This window comes from Battus philenor, unplaced genomic scaffold (genome assembly GCF_028537555.1).
Source record: "Battus philenor isolate CCGP_79_NKW_IND1 unplaced genomic scaffold, ilBatPhil1.0.hap1 SCAF_1, whole genome shotgun sequence".
NCBI classification, from domain to species: domain Eukaryota; kingdom Metazoa; phylum Arthropoda; class Insecta; order Lepidoptera; family Papilionidae; genus Battus; species Battus philenor.
In genome coordinates, this window is record NW_027181661.1 from 5,887,308 (window position 1) to 5,909,274 (window position 21,967).

Consider the following 21,967-nt stretch of genomic DNA (forward strand, 5'->3'; position numbering starts at 1 on the left):
ATCTTTCAAACATGTATTGCAACAGGCAAATTTCTTACTTAGTCAAGGGAATCAAGAAGTTAGCAAATTAAATTCACTCGGACCGTTGTTTAAATGGATGAATAATTAAAAAATATACAACAATACTCATTGAAGGTTTTTTATTCAATGATAAAACAATACATGAATTTCTTTTCTTAAAATATGTTTAGATTAATTAACATTTATTGTACTATATATTACATATACTTATTATTTATAGACTTTACTTATATCGCTATGAAATATTAACGTCAACAGTTTTGTGCACGGTTGGTTTTTATATCCAAATCTATTTATAATATAATATTTCATCGTCTTGTCTGTTGCTGAAATTATGATATTGTGACGACTACTCATAACTATATATTTATAATAAGTTTAACTAAAACTGCACCATTATAAATCGGATCCCATTTTTAATTACCAATTATTTCTTAATTTTACAAACTAATTGTTATATTGTTACAGTCCGAATTTAATCAAAACACAGCCATAGACTCCTTCACAAGTCATAGGATTCTCAAAAGAACGCCACGATTACCGGACTTCCCGCGACATAAAGTCTAAGGGCATTGGTTGATGAGCGATGTCTGTCATTTTAGACGAGCAATTCTTCGAGCTATGTCGGTTACCTTTGTTCTTCGGCTCATTTCAGATTCGATCTCGCAGCGTAACTCCGACTACAGATCTCTAGGTGACCTGGCTTTCTTATGAGGCCCATCGTATCAGTGTGTCATTACTATTATAGCAGTAATTTGATTATAATTTATCTATTACACTCATACCTGTTTTTGTGCGGTGGATAAAGACAATATAAACTCTTAATAATAATTACTTGAAACCTTACATAATAACTAAAAACATAACGTAAAATCAATATTATTCGTATTCTGACAATACGATTTTTTTTGTTATAATGTAGTCACATAATTCTTTAACTAGAATAGGTAGCCAAATACAAGAACCCCCCTACTATATAACTTAGCCAATTATGTTTCACTTTGTAATTTTTATAATTGCACAAAAACAGATTTGAGGAAATAAAAAAACTATTCATTTATAAAACAACTTTACTAAATGTTACATGTCTGTTGGGTAATAATTGTGTAAATAAATATATTACATCATGCATTCAATAAATAATAAAGTGTATAGTTTTAAAGAATATCTCAATATAGAATGGAAAAATCAATACTTAAAACTAGTTTTAGTCAACACCATTTCAATGCACTTTACATATTATATAATTGTCGTCTTTAATTTGACTAATGGGAGGAATTTAATCTTAAAAATATTTTCATATCAGATAAATTGTAAAATGAAAGTGATCATAAAATTGCGAATTATAATATTTACAGTTTATGTATATAAATTAAATTTATTAGTAAAATATTTTATATTTTGTCACACATTTATTATACTAATTAATAATATGATAAATTGCTATTTTTATAGGGATAGACATAAAAGGGGAGAAGAAAAAAGGCTCTTAGATACGAAATTACAAATATACAAAAGACGCATTAAACTTATTTTAAACATTCAATGATATGAAGTTTATAGTATTACAAATAGCTGAAAGCGCTATGTTATATAAATCTATGGAACTTGCAATGAATTCCCACGACATCTTATGTTAATATCGTTGTCTCTCAATATGCTTAACATTATTGTCAATAATGGACACAAGTTGTATGCAAATTGCTGCATCAACATAGTGCATGTCATACAAGTATTATATCACGATAAATAGAAACACTTTGTAACCATTGATAAAAGCCATTGATACAACAATCTCTATGGGGCTGTTCATAAAAATAGTTGGCATAGACAAAGATTTAAGCAAACCTGGTGGTTGTCGTCGTTTCAGCCCATAGATGTCTACAGCTAGGCATAGGGCTCTCTCTAAAGATATCTACGGGGGATGTACCATAATCACCGCACTTAGCAGGGAGATTAGCGATCGCAGTTTGGTATTATGGTACGCAGAGAGTGCTGCTGCTCATCCTCTGGTAACTTATTTGTGAGTAGTTGCAATCCTTTATATTATTGCACAGTGTGAATTAAATTTAATTAATTAGTGAAAAACAAAAGTGTGAATTTTATATCATGGGAATCAAACCCGCGACCTACGATCGTAAGTCTCAATCAACTATCGCTTCTGAACAATAATGAATAATTTTTGAAATATCAAATATTCAATAAATTATTACAATTTCGCTATTATTGAATAAATCAAAAGAGAGTTTCAAAGGATGTAAGGTTTTTCATAGAAAGTGTTAAGTGGGATGATGGGGGCACAGGTGGTTAAGAAAGGTAAAATTTTAGATGACCTATTTTATGAACGGCCCCTATATTACATTTATAAAACATTAAGTCAATGATAAAGTCTTCTTCATAAATTGTAATAATAACAAATTTAAAAGTAAACACCTTTCGAAATTATCAGCGCATGGCGAGACATTTGAGACTACAACAAAAAACGACGGCAATAATTGTACAAGGCACACAAACTCCGTACATTGTTCGATCTTAACAATAAATATGTACAGACATCGTCGCACGGGCGCGAGACGTCGCAGGCACACAGAGGTCAAAAGCCGTTGTCGTCTCTCCCTGCGGCCTCTTTCTCCTCTCCTTCTCCAACTCTCTCTTCACTCTCCGCATCAGACTTTGAGCAACAATTCTCACCTGAACATGTTGTAGGCGGTCCTTCCACTTTACTATCCTCATTCAGGAATTTCTCTTTGGTCACGAACAGATTAGACTGGATCACGTTTTCGCCGTTACTGCTACATGGCTTCATATTCTCCTCATTCAATGACAGCTCGAATTGTGCAACGAGCTGAGTGAGCACGTGTTTCAAATGATCGAAAGACTCTTTGTTTACCGGCACGCCCGTTGCCTCGGAGTCAGCTCCACAACCTCCATCTTCGCACGCCTTTAGCTGCTTCAGGGTTTTTAACTCTCCAACAGTTATGATCAGGTCTGGATCTTTTTGAAGTTCATCGAGTAAGTACTGCCCTTCTTGAGAAAAGAGGAAAACGGCTGCGATTTCAATGTTCTCGTAGACTGAATCGTAGTCGCCGGCCATGGCGAAAAGGTTGGTGGTGTCGTGCGAGGAGTCGGGGACGTTGTCGATGATGATAACGAGACGGGCGCCGGCCGCCTGCGCGTGCCATACCTTTTGCGCGAAGGTGCAGTGTCCGCGACGCACGATCGCGAACTTGTCTGCCACGCTAATGGGGTTACGCAGCGCTGCGCATGCATCCTCAGGCTCGGCCATCGCTGCAGCGCTGCGGAACTGCAAGTCGGCGGTGAGCTCCTTGCCGAACAACGCGGGTCCAGCCGGCAGGATGCGCTCGCGGACTTGGACTGCAGCTGCTACCACGCCGTTATCTTTGTCGCTGAGCGTCTTCGATTTTGAAACTTCGTGCATAAATGACAGTCCCTCTTCCGCATCTTTAGACGATTTTGCCTGGAATTTCAGATGAAGAAATATGATCAAAATTTATGCATGTTACATAGAGTTGTATATGTTAATATCTCTATGTCGTACAAGGCCTAAGAAATAAATACATGTGTAAATATTATGTATGATGTAAACAACATTATGTTGAGTTTACATCCTGTCTGCATTTATGTTTTAATTGGTTTCAATTCTTCCATTGACTGTTCAATTCAATTTTAAATATATGCTTGTACAGGAGATTAGAAATAGGTGTAAAAGCTTTGATACTTTTAACCAAACCAATATGTCATATCATCTTTATAAATCCGATGACCATCCATAAAATGTGTAGCGTTTTATATTAAGTTTATATGTGATGGTATTATATTAAACTACACATGAGTACATGTGGCGTCAGTATATGGAAACCTAATTAATAATCGAATAAAACTAACAGAGAGGAGACTGATGTAAGTTTAAGGGAGTTACCGTGGCGGTGGTGTAGAGCAGCTGCACACGGCCGTCCTGCAGCGTTATGACGGAGATGCCCATGTCGGCGAGCGCGTGCAGCTGCTGCGGCGCCGTGAAGGGCAGCAAGCGCGCGGGCGGGCGGCCCGTGAACCCAAGCATTTGCCGCAGCGGTCGCCGCACGCTCGCAGCCACCAGCGACCGTGTACTCGGGCACGTCCTACCACCACAAACACATATCTCTAACTTACGTTACACTTAAAACATTTTAATGTCGAAAACACTCAAAAATATTTCATCATCATTATGTTAGCCTATATACCACAACCCAGATAACCGGTCTTGCACTGCCCGCATCCTCCAACGTCTTCCGATCTTTATTATCGATTAACGTAGTGCGGGGCTTACCCACACATAACTGTCAATACCAATTTTGCAATTTTGTTCATATATATTATAATTTAACATAGAATTTGTTTACTCGGGGAGGCAGTATGCTTGACAGAAAACTTCTGTTCGAACCATTACAATAATTTTTTTTAACACAAAGCTTTTTGGCTGCTTATACGATTGCTAGTTGGAGTGAATATGTGCAATGGTCTTAAAAAGGCGACCTCGATTTTGGTTTTTAACGGTGGCCCCAAAGGACTAGATCGCGGTTATATTTACTTAAATCTTTTATAACCTTTACACTATTTTAACTGAAACATTTATGAACCAAGAACAAATGAACGAATGTAACTAACATAACCCAGCGAATTTGCAAGTTGAAGTAGCAGTGGGCATACTAAATAGAGTACTATTCAGATGGGTGCTAGGGTCTCAAGGCTCTGAGGTAGTGACCGCGGATCGGCAAGCACAGCGTAGAACGTCCAACAACAAAGTTGGAAATCTCTGATAGACGTCAGAAGGCTAAAATGACTATCTAAAACATTTGAAGTTTCTGGATTTGACGATTCGATTCCAAAATCAGACAACACACAAAAAATAAGACTAATGGTTATTAAGTCTCACTTACTTTCTATACTTCTCTTCATCCTCTTCATCGATCAGAATGGAGTTTGAATTGGGGCCGTCGGAGGCGAGAGACAGCGGCAGGAAGTGTGCTTCAGTGGTTAGCACGTAGTCTTCGAGGTTGATTGGCAGGTCGCGGTCCTCGCCAAACAGCATGTACAGGTACTTGAAGGTCTCGGCGAGTACGTAGGAGTCCATGCGGTCTTCGTGCACGCGCGTACGCACGTCATTGACGGCCGCGTAGCCGCAGGGCACCCGGGTGTGCCTCTGCAGCGAGCGAAGTACACTCCGTCCAACTAGCAGGTAGTGGTCGTCACCAGTGGCGCGGTGCAGAAAGTATGTGGACTCTAAGAATTCAGGACGCAATGGGTACTGGCCCCAATGCACCTGAAACCAAGCGGACAATAGTCTAACTCGTAGATATCCGAAAGAGATACACAGCATTATAGTGAGATCTAGAGTTTTTGGACTGGCCAAAGGCAAATAGAGGACATTACGAAGTACCTCTATTTTCATTTAGAACATTTTATCTGTTAGTATTTTATTATGGCATTGGAGTTTTTCTTTTTTGCTAAAGGGTTTTTGTTTTCCCTTTAGTTCTTGTTCGCACATGTTTTGCTTCTTAAAATCACGATCGTCAATGTACACGTGAACTTATTAATGCTTAAACTACCAAGTCCATTCTTAACTATTTATTACGTTTATTATTACTATTACTACTTTGAACCTAATTATTCGCAGCAATATTTGTGAACGGATAATATTTTGTATTCAATGACTATCTGTGTTGTCATTCTTTTCTTTAACTTTACAATGCCTTTAGTAAACAAGTAGAACGAAAAAAACTAAACTGTTTGTCTTGGCTTTTGATAATTAGCTAATTTAAGACTTAAAAATACATACAAAAATAAACGGTGTGCTACGTTAAGAAATCTTACCTGCAGAGGGCGCTGAAAAAAAACCTAAATCTAATTTTTAATTATGAATCAGTATTTCTTTTAAAGTTGATCTCTCCCTATCACATTTACGTAGGAAAATTTACAAAATTTGTTATATCTGACAAACCTTTAGTTGTAATGCACATTTTTAAGCAAAAATAGATTGTGAAATTTATTTCAAAATCAAATAATTTATTTTTGCTTATTACCTCTGTATGTCAGTGGCGTACCTAGGGGGGGGCGGTGGGTGCGGTCCGCACCGGGCGGCACTTACCTTGGGGCGGCATTTTTTATATTTACTTATAGTTGTAAAAAGCAACTTTTTCATTTCAAATTTATTTTCTTTCTTGAATAATAAATGATTATCATAAGTTTAAAATTTGATTTATATAAATTATGATTAACTTAATGATTTCAAATATTATTCCTCGGTGTATATAAATGCATTTTAGTGTAAATTTTGGATTCTAATTCAAGAACAAGATAATAATTTTATTTTATTGTATTCATTAAAATCCGTTGAGTTCGTAAAAGGATCTTTACGACTTTGTTCGGCAATTTTTCCTAACTAAAATTTTTTGAAGTCAGTTTATAAATGTCATTTCTTTTGAAAAGTTTATATGATTACTTTGAAGTGATACATCAATATTTTTTTAAATCAAAAACCACTATTTGATTGACATATAATAGAAAGGGCGGCAAACTGGAGATCGCCCCGGGCGGCAAACTGGAGATCGCCCCGGGCGGCAAAAGTTCTAGGTACGCCACTGCTGTATGTTTAATGCAGATTTTTTCTGACAATACAGGGTGGGCCAGGTAGGTGTGCGAATTTAAATTTTACACAATATTTACAGCAACACTTGATTCTAATAAGACGGTACCACATGCAATACGTCCAACAAATAGATGTGATTTTTAAAGATTAAAATTCCCATGTATTTACTTTATTATTTTCATTTTTGAGATTTTTCATTTTTTTAGCCTTGATTTTTTTAAGATCCGCTTAACTCAATGGCCCACCCTATATCTGAAGACAGTATTTTAGAGTCACGAAATAGGCTGACCTGTAGATCTGGAGTGAAAGCTTCTGGAATGAAAGTGTGCCGCTGCATAACCTGGTAGAGCATCTCGTGAGTCTCGACAGCGGGTCGAACGTCGCCCAGAAGTACCTGCAGGCCTGGCCAGAACGCCAGCAGCGAATCCATGAAGTTGCGAGATTGGAGATGCGGCCTATACGATATAATTTTCAGTCATAATACAATAGAACAAGTGCTTGAGTCGAAAGCATGTAATTCGGGTTTAGTCAGTTCATCATCATATCAGCGGAAAGACGTCCACTGTAAGGCATAAGGAGCGGCTTATGCCAAAGATCAATCTTGAGTTGACCGCATCTAGCGACTTTTCGCGATCTTATTCACTCGAAAACCTTTCGTCCCCAACGGCCATTGGTTAGACAAGCAATGTGAACCGCCCACTGCCACTTCAGACGAAGAATTCTTGTGGCCACGTCGGTGACCTTGGTTCTCCTAAATCATTTCAAATGTTCCCAATAGTACCAATAGGAAGTGTCATGCATCCGTTTATCCACCTTATCCACCAAATAAAATAAAACCAATATCAATTGTATTTGCTCACTTTAACATTGTAATACGAAATACAACTAAAGGTTTCCTTTTTATATGTAAATGTCACCTTGTCCGGACATTTGATCGATAAGAGTTTGTTTGATCATCGAATTGACATTTCGGCGACGAATGTGAAAAAAAAAATGATCGACTAGTATTTATACCTCGAGATTTATAAAAAATAACTTAGATTTGTTTTGTAAGAAAATAGAAGTAAGAAAGTTTCACCAAGAGTTGGAATCAGGAATAGGGTATAACAAATGTGTGAATAGACGACGACAGTAACAGAGATAACCCAGCAGATTTGTATATTAAGCTGGCGTGCCTACCCACAAACCGCGCAGAACGGATGGGCACTGAGGCTTTAAAGTTCTAGAGTGAAGACCACGAAGCAGCAGCGCCGGTCGTATATCCACAAGGTTCTGTATGCAGGCCTCCCCTTTCTTTTGGTCTTATTTTAAATCAAGAAGCCCTATATTTGGCAGTGAATGTCCTACGGTTGAAATGATGACTAAACTATTTAATAAGGCAAATTATAAACAGTTAAAATTTCACCAAATATAATGTGAAGCTGTAAAATCTGACAATGACAGTTCTTAAAAAAGAATAATGATGGCAACACTGTTCTTTTCTTTGACGGTTAATGTTCAGCTAAACTAAAGACGAAAATGTCATTTCGGTCATGTTTGCGTCGGTTAAACGTACCAACTGTTTATATAATTATAAATATTTAGAGAGAATATTTTTGTAAATACCTGTGCATGTGTACGGCGAGCATAATAGGCGGGCGGCTGATGTATTTCATGACAGCGTTGTAGTGGCGGTTGAAACGAGCCAAGTACTTCTCGTCGCCCAGAAGTATGTAAGCCTTGAGACAGTATTCGTAGTAGGAGTCGATACCAGCGCCAACACCGGAGTCCTTCCTCACCCAGTCACCGGAGTGTATGTTGATCACAGTACCCATCAGGTCCGATGTCCTGCCACGAGATAATAAAAAGCATCTATACTACAATTACTAATATTTGAAACTAAAGTGTCCGCTGCTCGATATAGTCTTCTCCCAGAGATTTATAAAAGGACCGGTAGAGGGCGGCCTTCATCGAGCGTTTTCTGACGACCTTGACAAGTCCATCTGCCAACCTTATCTAGAACCATTCCTATATAGCTTAAAACTAGAGCAACCATTCATTGTGCACGTTAAGTGGATCTGCACCTAGATGTTACGACCTAAAGAAAAAAAAACCCGGAACTTAGACCCCTCTATTGCTTGTTAAGCAACTTTGAGCTTGTCAATTACGCTCAGACAGACCGCGTTTCGATGTTATAAGTGATTACTGGAAACACACATAAGTTTCAAACATCTTTAGGTGGTAAAGAAGAATAGCAATAATTACCGATGTCTAATCTTCCAAAGACGATCCATGGCTCTATGTGCCTTTTGTTCGAATATGGGATCTCCAGTTAGACGAGAGAGTGCAGCCATTTCTAAAATCATGGTACCGGCGCAAGCTGTGCAAGTCTCACGAGACTCTGACAAACCACGGAGTCCATGCCGAAGGTTCACCTAGAAGAAAAAGTCATCACTTAATCGAAACAAGTCTGCGGAAGCAAAATTTAGATGACGTAAGCGTTTCGTTAAACTATGGACGACATGGTGAATGTTTGGTGGCATGGTTGGATTGTTGTTACACTAGAACCTTCTCAAACTCTTATAACGGGATTTTTTATGAGAGTCGCTACCCTGACACCAAAATTCTGTTAAGAAAAGTTGTTGATCTGTCAACTTTCGACCTTGTGACGGTTAGTCTTGTCGTCGGGGGCGCTGGACGCAGACCGCAACAAGACCAGCGGCGTTGGGACTTCATTACTTCAAAAAGAAATTGCGTACTTTCGGCAATACGCGTCAAAATAAAACCGTGTGATTTTAGCCGGCTATACTCATGCATAATCGTTGCCCACGCAAAAACATATTCCATGTAGAACTTCGCCGCGAGGAACAAAAAGGTCTTTCTAATGTATGCATTATTATCTTTTGACTTTAAAAACACTAATTATATGTAAACTTCAATGAAAGCTAAATGGTAGACCGTTAGAAGGTTGATAGATCGATCCTAAGAGGTCAAGAGTCTTGACTGAAGTGGTCAGGGCCAAGAAGTACCGGCCAGATAGGCTGATAAAATTGTTGCGTACAAAAAGTTGGCTGGACAGATCTGACGACACAAAAACGCGGCATTCCCTGCGGGAGGTTTTTACCCGAACGAGGTCTATATATACACATTATTGAAATTGTAACTAAATAACAACGTTTAATTATAATATCTTTGTATCGTATGGAATCAATTAAAATAAACTTATTATTATATTAAACTTGCGAACATTGCTAAAGACAATATTATAAAAATGATGCCATACTTGAACTTACGTAGGCAATAATCGATAAAGAATGTTTCTTTAAGAAGTTAACCTGTTCATAACTTATGTAATTAAAAGTGAAGTCGAACATAATCTTATTATATAATTCGTTTCTCCTACTTTTATTATCGCGTTCGTCGTATCACCATAGCGCAAGCGCAGACGAACATTGTCATGGGATGACCTTCGCTTTCCTCATGACAATATTTTGTGATAGCCAAACCAGCCGATAGGTGATCATCAGTTTAGTCTTTTACATTCTACTTCCCTTACAACCAGTAGTTTATCGAAATTATCTAGTTGTTTGAGATTTATTCTCGCATAAAACTTTAATATTACTGTTCAAACATTTCTATATATACAGCAGATACCACAAAAAGAACAAGTAAATGCCCTAATAGTCTTGTCTCTGTAGTGGGTTTCTCACGCACCCTTCCATGCGGTAGACCAGTTGAGGTGTTAAAGGCGGGTAGCAGTCGACGGCCCAGGTCTTCTGCCAGAGTCAACAACTCTCCTTTGTACCAGCGGAGCGCTGGAACCTCGCCGCTCAGTGACGTCGCCAGCACGTGTGCGGACAACAGACCGCTGGACAAAGAAACGAAGTACGGGCTATCAATATAGATTATTAATACCATAGGTCATAACTACAATCTCTTCACATTAAAAACACAGTAAATAGCTACTACCTTCCGGCTAATGATTTATAACCAATCAAATCGTTTCTAAATAAAGTCACATTCACAATGACCAGTTGAGAGGATACATTCCAACGCAACTAACCGAAGATGTTAATTCATTGCATTTATACAAATGGACTGTACGTCTTGCTTTTTGATTACAATATAATGAAACATGATTTAATTAAGATTAAGCTTATTTTGATCCAGATATTAGAAAGGCAACGAATCTACGACGTACAAAAAAAAAAAAAACAGATAATTATTATTTCAAATATAATTACGATGCAACATAGTTTAAACAAAATTACTGCAAATAATCCGGTGGTAAAATGATAGAATGATTGTGCGTATATAAAAAGCCTTTACGTATATAAAAAGCCTTACAATCTTTCTAAAGTTTGAAAAGGTAGCATCCAAAGAAGCCATCTGAGATTGTCTACAGCATGTTATTTCAGCGGAAAGAATTTTTAAATGATAACAGGCTAGGTAATATTTTTTTTACTACTGTATTAGCGACATTGTAAAAGTGACCACAAAATATAGTCCAGGCCGAGTTTGTTATGGGCTCATCTCAGGTCAGGGTGAGTTTGGAACCCTGGCAGAATTAAGTTGAAGGATACCATTATGAGACAGCTCAGTCTGAATCTAGTTTCTATGAAATTAGTTCTTCTGTAAATAGTTCCATGTGGAGACAACACGAGAGACGGAGCTGGGATTCGTAAATAGTGTAGATGATAATGGTTTCAAGGAATTCGTGATCGTTTTCCTCGTTTACATTGTTTAATACTTGCTAAACCAGAATTATGTGAAGACGGAAAACTTACTACATTCTCTGGAATAAATTAATAAGATATAACATCACATAACACGGAATAACATACGATGACACTTCTTATTTTCACTTAGTACTGACAAAAAAATAACCACCTAGAATTTATGTTTCCTCATTTCTCTGGATGTATTAACCTAATCTTGTTAATACCATCTCCTTGGACAGTACTATCAAAATTAAACTACTATTCAAGAGGCGGGCCCTAATGACTTGTAGTACAGGTACAAACCTAGTACAAGCGTCAGCTCCAGCAAACTCAGGCTGTCAGGCTATTTAATTACATCTGACATAATGCTGTATAAAATTAATACGTATTGTTACCCAAGCATCCGAATGTTGGTTTCGAACACGGACACAACGATGTCATTGTCGAAGCTAACGTCACTTAACACGAGGCGCACGGCGCGGCTGAACTCGGAGAAGTCACCCATCACCACCAAAGTGTCCAGGCTGTCCACTAGAGTCAACGAAAAGCTGTGGACAAAAAAGAAATTATCATCATTACAGAAATTACACTATATAGAAAAACTACTTTATATATAACTAGCTGACACAAGAGATATAGGCTTTATACCGGTTCAAAGTTATTGGCGAGACGCGCTCCAATAAAAAAATATAATGTATTACAGATTATTTTACTTATTGACTTAATACAGTTTTCTTCATCGTCACCATGTGTTGTCAAAGAATAATTAAATAATAATATGACTACATTTTAATTGTAATGATTTAGGTTATACGATATTTTATATTTTTCTTTTTTACTTAATAACACACCTTTGGGTTGTTTTTTGAGGCAGACATTTTTATTTACTTAGTGTTTTATATATAGAGTGATGTATTTACAGTTTTTCAATAGAGCCTTTTTCGATCTTTAACGAAAATATACATCTTCATTTTCCTTGAGAAAAAATCTTCCACATATATTTCCAAAAAGACGGATTGGAAGGGTAATCATATAGACGACTTTGACAAGATTGTTCGACTTGTGGGTGGACGACCTGCGCTGCTTTTGCAGCTCCGAGGTCTTTACTACAGAATCTTAAGACCTCAGCGGTATTTTGGCCTGGCTACTGCCACTTTAACTGGCTAATTCGCTGGGTTATGCCCCTTTACTTTCATTCGTTTAAAGATCTCGTCTCTTTTCTGATCCAATCTCGTAGAAAAATCCATTATGCAGCCCTCTTCGTTGCTGCTTGAGCGACTGTAAGCTTGCCAATTGCTCAAAATGAAAAAACGCGTTTTTGAAGGTTTCGCGATTATCGATACATTTTCATTCATATCGATAGATTTCGTCTTCACATCCTTGCATCTGGCTGCAAACACCACATCTCTACGAAAGTTTGCTTGATTTTACGAAGCAAACACTCTCACGCTCGAGTGTTTTTAGCGGTACGAGTTGCTAAAAATTCTCTTTGAAACTACACCTGAACAGATCGACAGAAAACGCACGCAAACCCACACATATCAAGTCAAACTACACACGTTTAAATAAATGATGGTTTATTCTTCTTCTTCTTCTTCTTTCCCTTTTCCCTTTATTTGGGGTCGGGTCTCCTTATCAATTTGCGCCAGGCCACTCTATCCTGGGTTGTCCCTGCATCAAGTTGAAGGGTTTCCAGTTCCTTTCTGATATTAGACCACCACGTAGCTTTTGGACGCCCTCTCCCTCTTGGGAATTCTGGGAGGCTTAAGGCAGTTTTTACTACGTGGTTATCTGGTTTCCGTTGAATGTGGCCATACCATGGTTTATTAAAGTTAATATTTAACTATTATAACGTTAAGCGGTAACACGTAAGAATACTAAAGACAATCCAATCTAAAATCAGCTTTCTAACTTTCATAGTAAAAATTTAAATGTGTTACTTCTGTAACACAGGTAACCTGGCACGGAAGACAGGAGACTGATCAAACTTTTTGTAATAATATTTAAGTACACATTGTTTTACATCATCAATAAATAAAATTGCAAATAAATGTATAATTACATTCATATTTCAAATAAATATCAATATTCTGTTTATAAAAAGTTTTTTTTATCTGTGTGCGTCTTGTTTTGAAATCTTACGCCGGTTTTTCCCCATCCTGTCCCATAGTTACAACCGTGGAGAGACCAGTGATTGATTGAAAGCACTCCCGTGCGATTTAGACCGCTGTCAATATACGCTCCTGGATTCTCTAGCTACTTTGTGGCAGGCGAATATTCCATAGCTTTAGTGTCCGAGCCATATCGAGACTCAGCTAACATTGTTCGTAACATTCTTTACTCCAACCCGGCAGGATCAATTCATGGATTTTTATTAAGGAAGCGTCAATCTGTCCTAATCCTTAAGGACTGGCAAAGTACTCGAGGAGCAGCTTATGTTCGTGACTAGGAAGTTATTTGATATTAGGCTAGAGAACGTGTCATAAGATGCTGACTAGGAGGTGCATTCATGATTTAACACGTGGCCTGATCATGTAAAACATACTCCTGGACGAGCTTTTCGAAATGAATCTGCGTGATGGGTGCCACTTGCAAGCGTTCGCCGACGACGTCTTACTTATTACAAACCACACCGATGACCTCCATCACACAAAATTTACATTAATACACGCAGCCACGTCTGCTACATTACACTTAACCTGAGTCAAAAGCCACACAGGTGTTGTCGGTAACAAAGCAGTCGACTTGGCTGTTAAGAGCGTCGCCGTAATGCACTCCTCACCGGCATGTGCTTCCTTTCCAGTGAGTTTCGTTAAAATTGTAAACCGCGCCGAACACAGCCGTATTTTTCAAGGTAGATACAAAAGTTCGGCTCAGAGTCGATGCACCTTAGGACACCTTCCGAAATTCTCCAACAAATAAAAACTACGCAAACTCATCAAAACATCTTTTCATCTCGTGCAGATGCTAAGCGGACACAGGTACTGCAAGCAATATCTGCGCTGTATTAAAATAATCGGCAGCGGTGCCTGTCCATGTGACAGCTTTATAGTACAGACCTTTTAATTATTTATAATATAATTATTGTAATAATTATATTATAAATAATATATGTAATAATATATAATAATTATACTGATACTATTCCTGATTAGAATCCAAAAGATGTAACCACGTGATCCCTTGTGAAAATAATGATATTCCACCGTTCAACTTCCGGAACTCCGAGAAAAAATCTATTGCAAAATCAAAATGATTAGCTTGCTCGGCACATTGTTTTGAATCGTTTTACGGTCTGTAGTACTTAGGCAGCGACTTCAGATAAAATATAAAAAATGTTATGGCTAAACGAAAATAGAATTTAGTAATAATAAAATATTATATTTTTAAGTATTTAATGTTAAGTGTCTTACTCAAAAAAGATATATGAATTAAGGAATATGATTAAGGGCTATCGCATGATTCGCAAATGGAAAAATAAAGATCCGTATCAAACAGCGACAACCACTTTTCGAACTGTCTGCACTAAACGCGTCACAAAAAACATTGTAAGCAAAACACCCTAACTATATATCGAATATATTCTACGAAACATGCTGTGCAATGTTTATTGTGTATTTTTGTTAAGCAGTAAATTGTATTGTAATTATAATAATATTTAGTATTATTATTAGTACTAAAGCACATACATTGACAAGACAGTGAATTTACTTTATTAACTCGTCTGCCTTCGATGTAAAATTGTATTAGCGTGGAATAAATCATTTAATTATAAGAATAACTTCTTATATTATGTATTTAATTAAAAATAAATTTGAAGGTAAACAGTAATGGAATGAGTATAAATAATTCACCGGTTTTCCGACTTACTCATTCTTCATTTTGTCAGATATATATTTAGCATTTATAGCCGCATTATAATACTGTGGACTAATAAACTTTTGCTACATTTATTCTTTATAAGAAAAATAAAGTACATGTTTTGATGTTTTATTAAACATAATTATAAAATACTTTTTCTCCCCCGCCTACATCGCGAACTTTCTCAACTCCCTCTGTGGGTGGATTTTCGTAAAAAACATTTTTATCTGATCTCTACTCGGAAGAATACTCCTAACAAGTTTCAAGTCTCTAAGCCCTATGGTTCAAAAGAAATTTTTGTTATTTATATAGATGGATAGATTATGATCTCGTACGAATTGCAGACGAGCAGTTTACAAATCATACAATGTATGTTAAAGCAAGCATATTAAAAATTGGCATACTTGATGGTTCATGTTTTGGCAAGACGTCTACGAAAAACAATTTTACAAAGTATACATTACATGACTTGAGTTAAAGAATAAATTAAAGCATACGTTTAAATAATATAAAAATTATTTATTTATTATCACGACAATTTTATATTCAGATATGTGAAGCATGTGAATAATGATAACTGTTGTTATCTAAAAGTCAACTGTTTTAAATTGGTCGTAGTAAACATGTGTTATAGAACCGTAAGTAGCACAGTTGTTTAGGAGTTGATCGCTTTTAAATAAAGTTTGAAATTATATCACAGATTTTCATTTTCCCTGAAGGTTAAAATTATCTCGAATATGTTACAATATAAGCATTTTCTTTTTAGATATCCACTTTTAAAAATAAAAGAAACTACGACCTAATATAGAAAATTTTAGTTTTATTAGCGAATTATATAATACAATTAGCTGGCCTCCACGCGCTTCGCGAACCTAATGATCGTTCCCTCAATACCTACACCTCTGCGGATGGAATTTCATAAATCTTTTCTTAGCTGACCTTCACACAGCAAAATGAATATTCCTGCCATATTAAAATATCCAAGCCTTATAGTTCCAGATATATAGTGACGAGTCAGTATGCGGGTTTTAAATCTCTTATGTATATATGTATGTATGTATATATATATATATATATATAAATATATATATTAACAGTGTTAAAGATTATAATCATTGTATAATTATTGAAACCTGTAGCCATGTTTATAATTCGTTGAAAAAACTAATTTGTAAACAACGATATTTATATGTGTCAATACATATTAACATGTACTTGAAAGTCGGTCTGTACGCAGAATACATATTGCATAATAAAAGATATAGAAAAAACCAGTAATAACTTGAACATTGATAAGGGTTTAATATAACGACACCTTTTAAGCGAACGTTATCAGCAAAACATTCGTTAACTGTTCACCTTACTACGCACCAATGTGAGGAAACTTCTAGAAATCGCACCGGTTTGTTGTTACATATACAGCAAAAAATTGCATAATGCACGGGTAAAAAAAAGGTTTGATGATTAAGTTAAAATGGTCGACGTTATAAGACAACAAAGTTTCCTCTCGGAATATATTGATCATTTTGACTGTTAACATTCTGACAATTGATATAAATATGGAGCATGAAATTCTATTGTGATATCACAATCACCATTTCAGCTTATAGAACGTTCACTGTTGATCATAGATCTTCCTCACAGATTTCTAAGAGAACCAAGCAGCTGTCTGCATTCAACCTTTGCCGAACATCTTAACGTCATCTTTTCACCTTGTGGGTGTACTTACTAAAGCGGACACCAGAATTGTAAAGTGACCATTTATTCTATGTGGACAGCAAACGGCAACTTTAACTTGCCATTCCGCTGGGTTATTTGAATGATTTTCGTTCGTCAACACATTCAATTTAGTAAGGAATCTCGAGCATAGACTTCTGCATGGCTCGTTGAGCAACCACGCCTGCTAATGAAACCAGAAGAGCCCATGTTCTAGGACTGATCAACACTGGTAACACATATTTGTTGTAGACATTCGTCTATACGGTGATGACAAAAGGTGATATACAAAATCGAAAATTCCTTTTTTAATGTCGTATTGTCACAAAACTAACTGTTTTAAGCCTTTTTCAGTTCTCTCTAGATTTCTTTATAACCCAATGATATAAGCAGCCATCTTTAACTTCGTTCAGCAAACTCTCTAGGTTTTTTATCATGTGCCTTGCCCACTTACAACAGCTAATAACATAACATACTAATAGTTCTTCTCTGGGGTTTTTAATACAAATTACTTAGTAGCGTTTCACATAATAGTGTACTTGCTCGGAGAGGCACCCGGTGAGCCTCTCCGAGATCTCCGGCGACTATAAAAGTCAGCTGTGATTTCTTGAGGAGTTGCGTTGGCTACATTATAGCCAAAACTGACGTATAACATAGAAACAACATGTTTTAATAATGAGTGAAGTCAACTTATGAGTGTGTGGGTGAGCATAGATAATATTTTTTTAATATATAGCCAGTATAGATGTATCGGATACATAACTGACTTGTGAAATTCGCAAACACCTAAGTCAAGAAAAATTTCAAAGCATTGGCTAAATCCTATCCAAAGGGGTTTGCTAACAATCAAAACTAGTTCGCTGTCCAAAATTCTAAATTGGCAAATTATGCCGAACACCTTAAAAGGCATAATATTTTAAAGCTTCATTAATGGATATAACTCTGTGTGAAATTGAAGCTCTATTATAAACTACCTCTTTTCTGAAGTGCACAAAAAATGTTTATAGTTGGATTAGCGCAGAAGAAAAAAAATTGTTTTGCAACTCTTTTAGAATACTCTATAACAAGCTTCTTAATTTATGTGATAGATGATTATCAAATTAAATATTTAAGAACTTACTTTCCAAGGACATCATCCAAATCTCCGCGGCTGGGTGTAACACCTCTCCATCGCCCCTTGCAACTTAATGGCATAAGCTCATCAGCCGGATAAGCATTATCCATATATGCATTGTAGGCATGGTAGAACATAAGCCTTGACTCTTCCCTGTAACAAATAAAGTTTATGAACATAATTGAATTGATTAAGCAATATTTTATTGCCTTTGATTTTTTTATGTGTATCACTAATTTCAAATTTATTTCAATTTGATCAAATATTTTAATATCTTATTTCGTAATTTTATACCATTATTTAATCAGGCCTATATATAAGTATCTATATGCAACCTACCTACTGTCAAATATATGTTTGTTTTATTCTTTGTACACAAATGTATTTGTCTTTTTGTGTAGATTATGTCTCTTACAAATGTACACATCAATGAGTAACTTCTTTATTTGACTCCGTACTATGGAGTGCAACCGCAAATGACAGATTCCCTGTGAGTGCTTGTCTAAGACCCATGAGGTATGGGTTAGGACATTGGCCTCAAAGAATTCAAACAGACTTTCCACATTACGGTTACCTATAGGACATTGCCTCGAGGAATAAGATATATAGTACTCAGCATTAGTTTTAGCAGATAAAAGGTATTATATAAATTTTAGGGTCTACAAATGAGAGCAACAAGAGAATCACGGCAAAAGTCACATTGTCACTAATTAATGCATCACTAAGATAATATCATGTTAAATAAGTTAGGTTAAGTGAGCTCTTGGCTTAAACACAAGCAATACAGGAACCAGAAGACAGTGAATAACACTAATAATGTCACTTATATATGTCTAAGGTAAATGACACAAATGATTTTCTATCAATTGATATTTTTAACTTTCCTTTAGATATGGATTAAGTTAAATTTTTAATAAAGTCATATTTAATATTAATATTTCTCATTATTTGCTCATTATTATTTACTGGTTTGTTCCTAGATGTATATTATGCTGTACAGATTGACAGAATTGTTTGTTATTCAATGTGCTAAAACAGGGTTTGACAAAAATGCCATAACAAAACTACACATTAAATAAAACTGACTAAAATAGACATTTTTTAATTACAGACTTTGTAAAACAAAAAGTATATAAAAATTATTACAGTTGTTATTGCATTCTCGAGCTCAATAAAATATTTGATTTTTACCAACAGCACATCAAATAAAGAAAAAATTCTCAGATCTCCTTGTTCAGAATAACTATTTTAATATTTGTCTATTATCTATTAATAATCACACATTTTACACTTTATTTTCCCCTTCTAATAGTGCCTGGATGCACCTGCTCTGTAATTATTATGTAGAGGTTACATGCAAAATTATTGTGAACACTTATATGCTCTAAAAAGTCCCCGGAGAGAGGTTGGAAAGTACCATATTTATAAGTAAAAGCCAGATGGGTATCAAAGGGAAGGCTATTTGAAACTTAAGTGCCTTCAGTCCACAATTGTGCTTAAAATAAAAGCGATGTTGAACAGTTTATTACAAGTTCCCATATGAATAGCTCCATTAATAGATACTAGAGCTTACAATGGTAGTATATTATGTAAATGAAGTCCCTGTCTAAATGAATTAGAATTAAGATAATTAAAAAAAAATACAAAAACCATCTTTTTAAATGTTGAGAAAACAATATGTTATTTTAATCAGATTATAAATTTGTTATAATCTGACTAGTACAGCAGTTGCAGTTGGACTATATTGAAAACTGTTTTTAACAAATCATCATATTTATAACAATCTGTAAATATATTTAATTGCAGTCACTATTGTCATTGATATTTAATGTAAATGGTATAAATATGTAAGTTATTTTTTATCTTGTCCTAAACCATTTCTTTTTAATAATGCAATCTGTAAATACATGAACTTTCCATTTAAGTTCTAGAAATATCCTTTATAATTACTCAAAAATATTCAATGTGTGTGTGAGTACTACAGGACAGGCACAAAAATAAGTATAAAGAGAAATAAATAGGCTATGTAATAAAAAATTATGTAGGAAGGAATTGTTGCATATGTAGTTATGCATTGAGAGAAATAACTTAATTGAGGTGAGGTATGAAAGGAAGACAAAGAATGAAATGGAATGTAAGAATTTGTGAACAGAAGAGGAATGAATGGATGACATTAAAATGAAAGAAAGAAGAGTATGGAAATAAGAAATTTAAGTATATTATAATTGTATTTGTTATCTCTGTGTACCCAGGGCAGGGGAAGTATGGATAAAAGAAAAAAATCTTCAACTTTATTCAGTGCACTAAAATAATTTCAATTTAACTCCTTTGGTTAAAAAAAATTGTAAATTTTTTTAACTTCCTCCAAATTTTTATACAAGCTAATAGTAACAATTCAAAGGGTTCAATATCAAGTATACCTTTAAATAGCCATTTTACTAAATGCAACAAAAACTTTTATCTGTTTTAATGCGGACACTACATTGATACCAGAAAAGTTGAAACAAATATCATAAAATTTGAATATGTGATGTGCTATGCAAGTATTTTTAAATTTTGAGAATACTGCACCAAGAAAAAACAAAAATTCTCCTGTAGTAGTAACTTTTAGTACTTAAAGCAAACTTTCCTCTTATTTTCCTTGAATAATGAAAAAGGAATGTTGGTATAACTATAGAAACACTTTGGCGTATAAAAAATAAAAAATAATTTCAATACGATCTCATTGATAAGCTAAGTAGAAAGAGAGCTTGCATCTACGCAATAATAAAATCGATCGTATTTACTTTGCTGCCATCAAAAATGCTCTAAATCGCGATTATAAATAAAATTGATGATTCGCCGACCGCCACAAATAATATAATCAATTTTAGATTGGAAAATACATGTATTTTAAATAAATATTGGAAACAATTAGTTCATTCATTCAATGACCCTGGTAGTTAAATATTAAAATGAAAGTAAATATTGAGATTTACCTTAATTTAATTCTCTCTGCTTTGGTCATTCGTGAGGCAGCGGCTTCGTCTTCTGTGCTTACACATAATATGAAAGCTAAAATAAAAAGTAGCAGAACTTGACTATATGCCATTATTATCTCGATATCACAATATTTTCATATGACTAGTACTCTTAAACAGTAATAATATTTAATAATCTCGATAGGAGTAAAACAGAAATTAAAACATTAATTTTTTTTTTCAACTATTGGGAAGTTATACATTGTAAAATAATAATATAACGATAAAACTAAATTAGATAGTTTGCTGTAACGTCTTCCGTCAGTTTAGTGTACTGTTGTCAGTACTATTCACCTCAGCAGATACAGATAATTAATAATATTATATAAACAAGAACTACAGACTGCTTAATGTACATCGCACAATAAGCTATAACGCTATAGATAAAGCGGACTTGGTTTATAGTAGCATACCCGTGTACATATTACTGAATAGAATTATTAACATAATATTTTTTTAGAACCAGAGAATATTTTATTGATTTATCGGATTTTAATAATTTATGTTATATGATTATTTATGTGCAAGCTAAGGTTTGGTAATTACCATAAAATCACTCTGTATACATAGTAATAATCATTTTTGTAATAATTTCCAATCTAAATCCATAATTAATAGTAAGTTGTGTGATTGTACACATATCCGTGATACGAAAAAGACCAGTTCACACTATAAAAATAATAGGCCAATAAAGTAATAAACGAGTCAAGCTCAAATATATATTTTAGATAAGTAAACTTTTATTAACATTTATTGTTTTTAGTTATTTTTTTTCCTTAGATACACTAGTTTTTTCTTTTTCTCTCTTCAAGGACTAGGCCTCCTTCATAGTTCACCATGGTGAATAATCTTACTTTAACTATGTCATCGGTGTACCAAGTGGGCCGCG

General features: G+C 35.2%; 1 protein-coding gene across 1 annotated transcript; it reads right to left on the bottom strand.

Moving 5' to 3' along the window:
- Window positions 1-1,253: 1,253 nt before the first annotated feature.
- Window positions 1,254-21,332, bottom strand: Edem2 (ER degradation enhancer, mannosidase alpha-like 2). The gene is made up of 10 exons (XM_068761680.1): window positions 21,037-21,332; window positions 18,065-18,211; window positions 11,763-11,915; window positions 10,361-10,514; window positions 8,912-9,081; window positions 8,273-8,494; window positions 6,957-7,122; window positions 4,959-5,341; window positions 3,962-4,160; window positions 1,254-3,499 (listed from the first exon to the last, which is right to left on the bottom strand). The coding sequence occupies exons 1-10, from the start codon at window positions 21,147-21,149 to the stop codon at window positions 2,615-2,617; spliced, it is 2,592 nt and encodes an 863-aa protein (XP_068617781.1). The 5' UTR covers window positions 21,150-21,332; the 3' UTR covers window positions 1,254-2,614.
- Between the last annotated feature and the right edge of the window lie 635 nt (window positions 21,333-21,967).

Coding starts and splice junctions, on each gene's coding strand:
- Edem2 (XM_068761680.1), bottom strand. CDS start 21,149: ATGGCATATAGTCAAGTTCTGCTACTTTTTATTTTAGCTTTCATATTA. Junction 11,916..18,064: donor TTGGATGATGTCCTTGGAAA/GTAAGTTCTTAA, acceptor TTTTGTCCACAG/CTTTTCGTTGACTCTAGTGG. Junction 8,495..8,911: donor CTTTGGAAGATTAGACATCG/GTAATTATTGCT, acceptor ATCTCGTGGCAG/GACATCGGACCTGATGGGTA.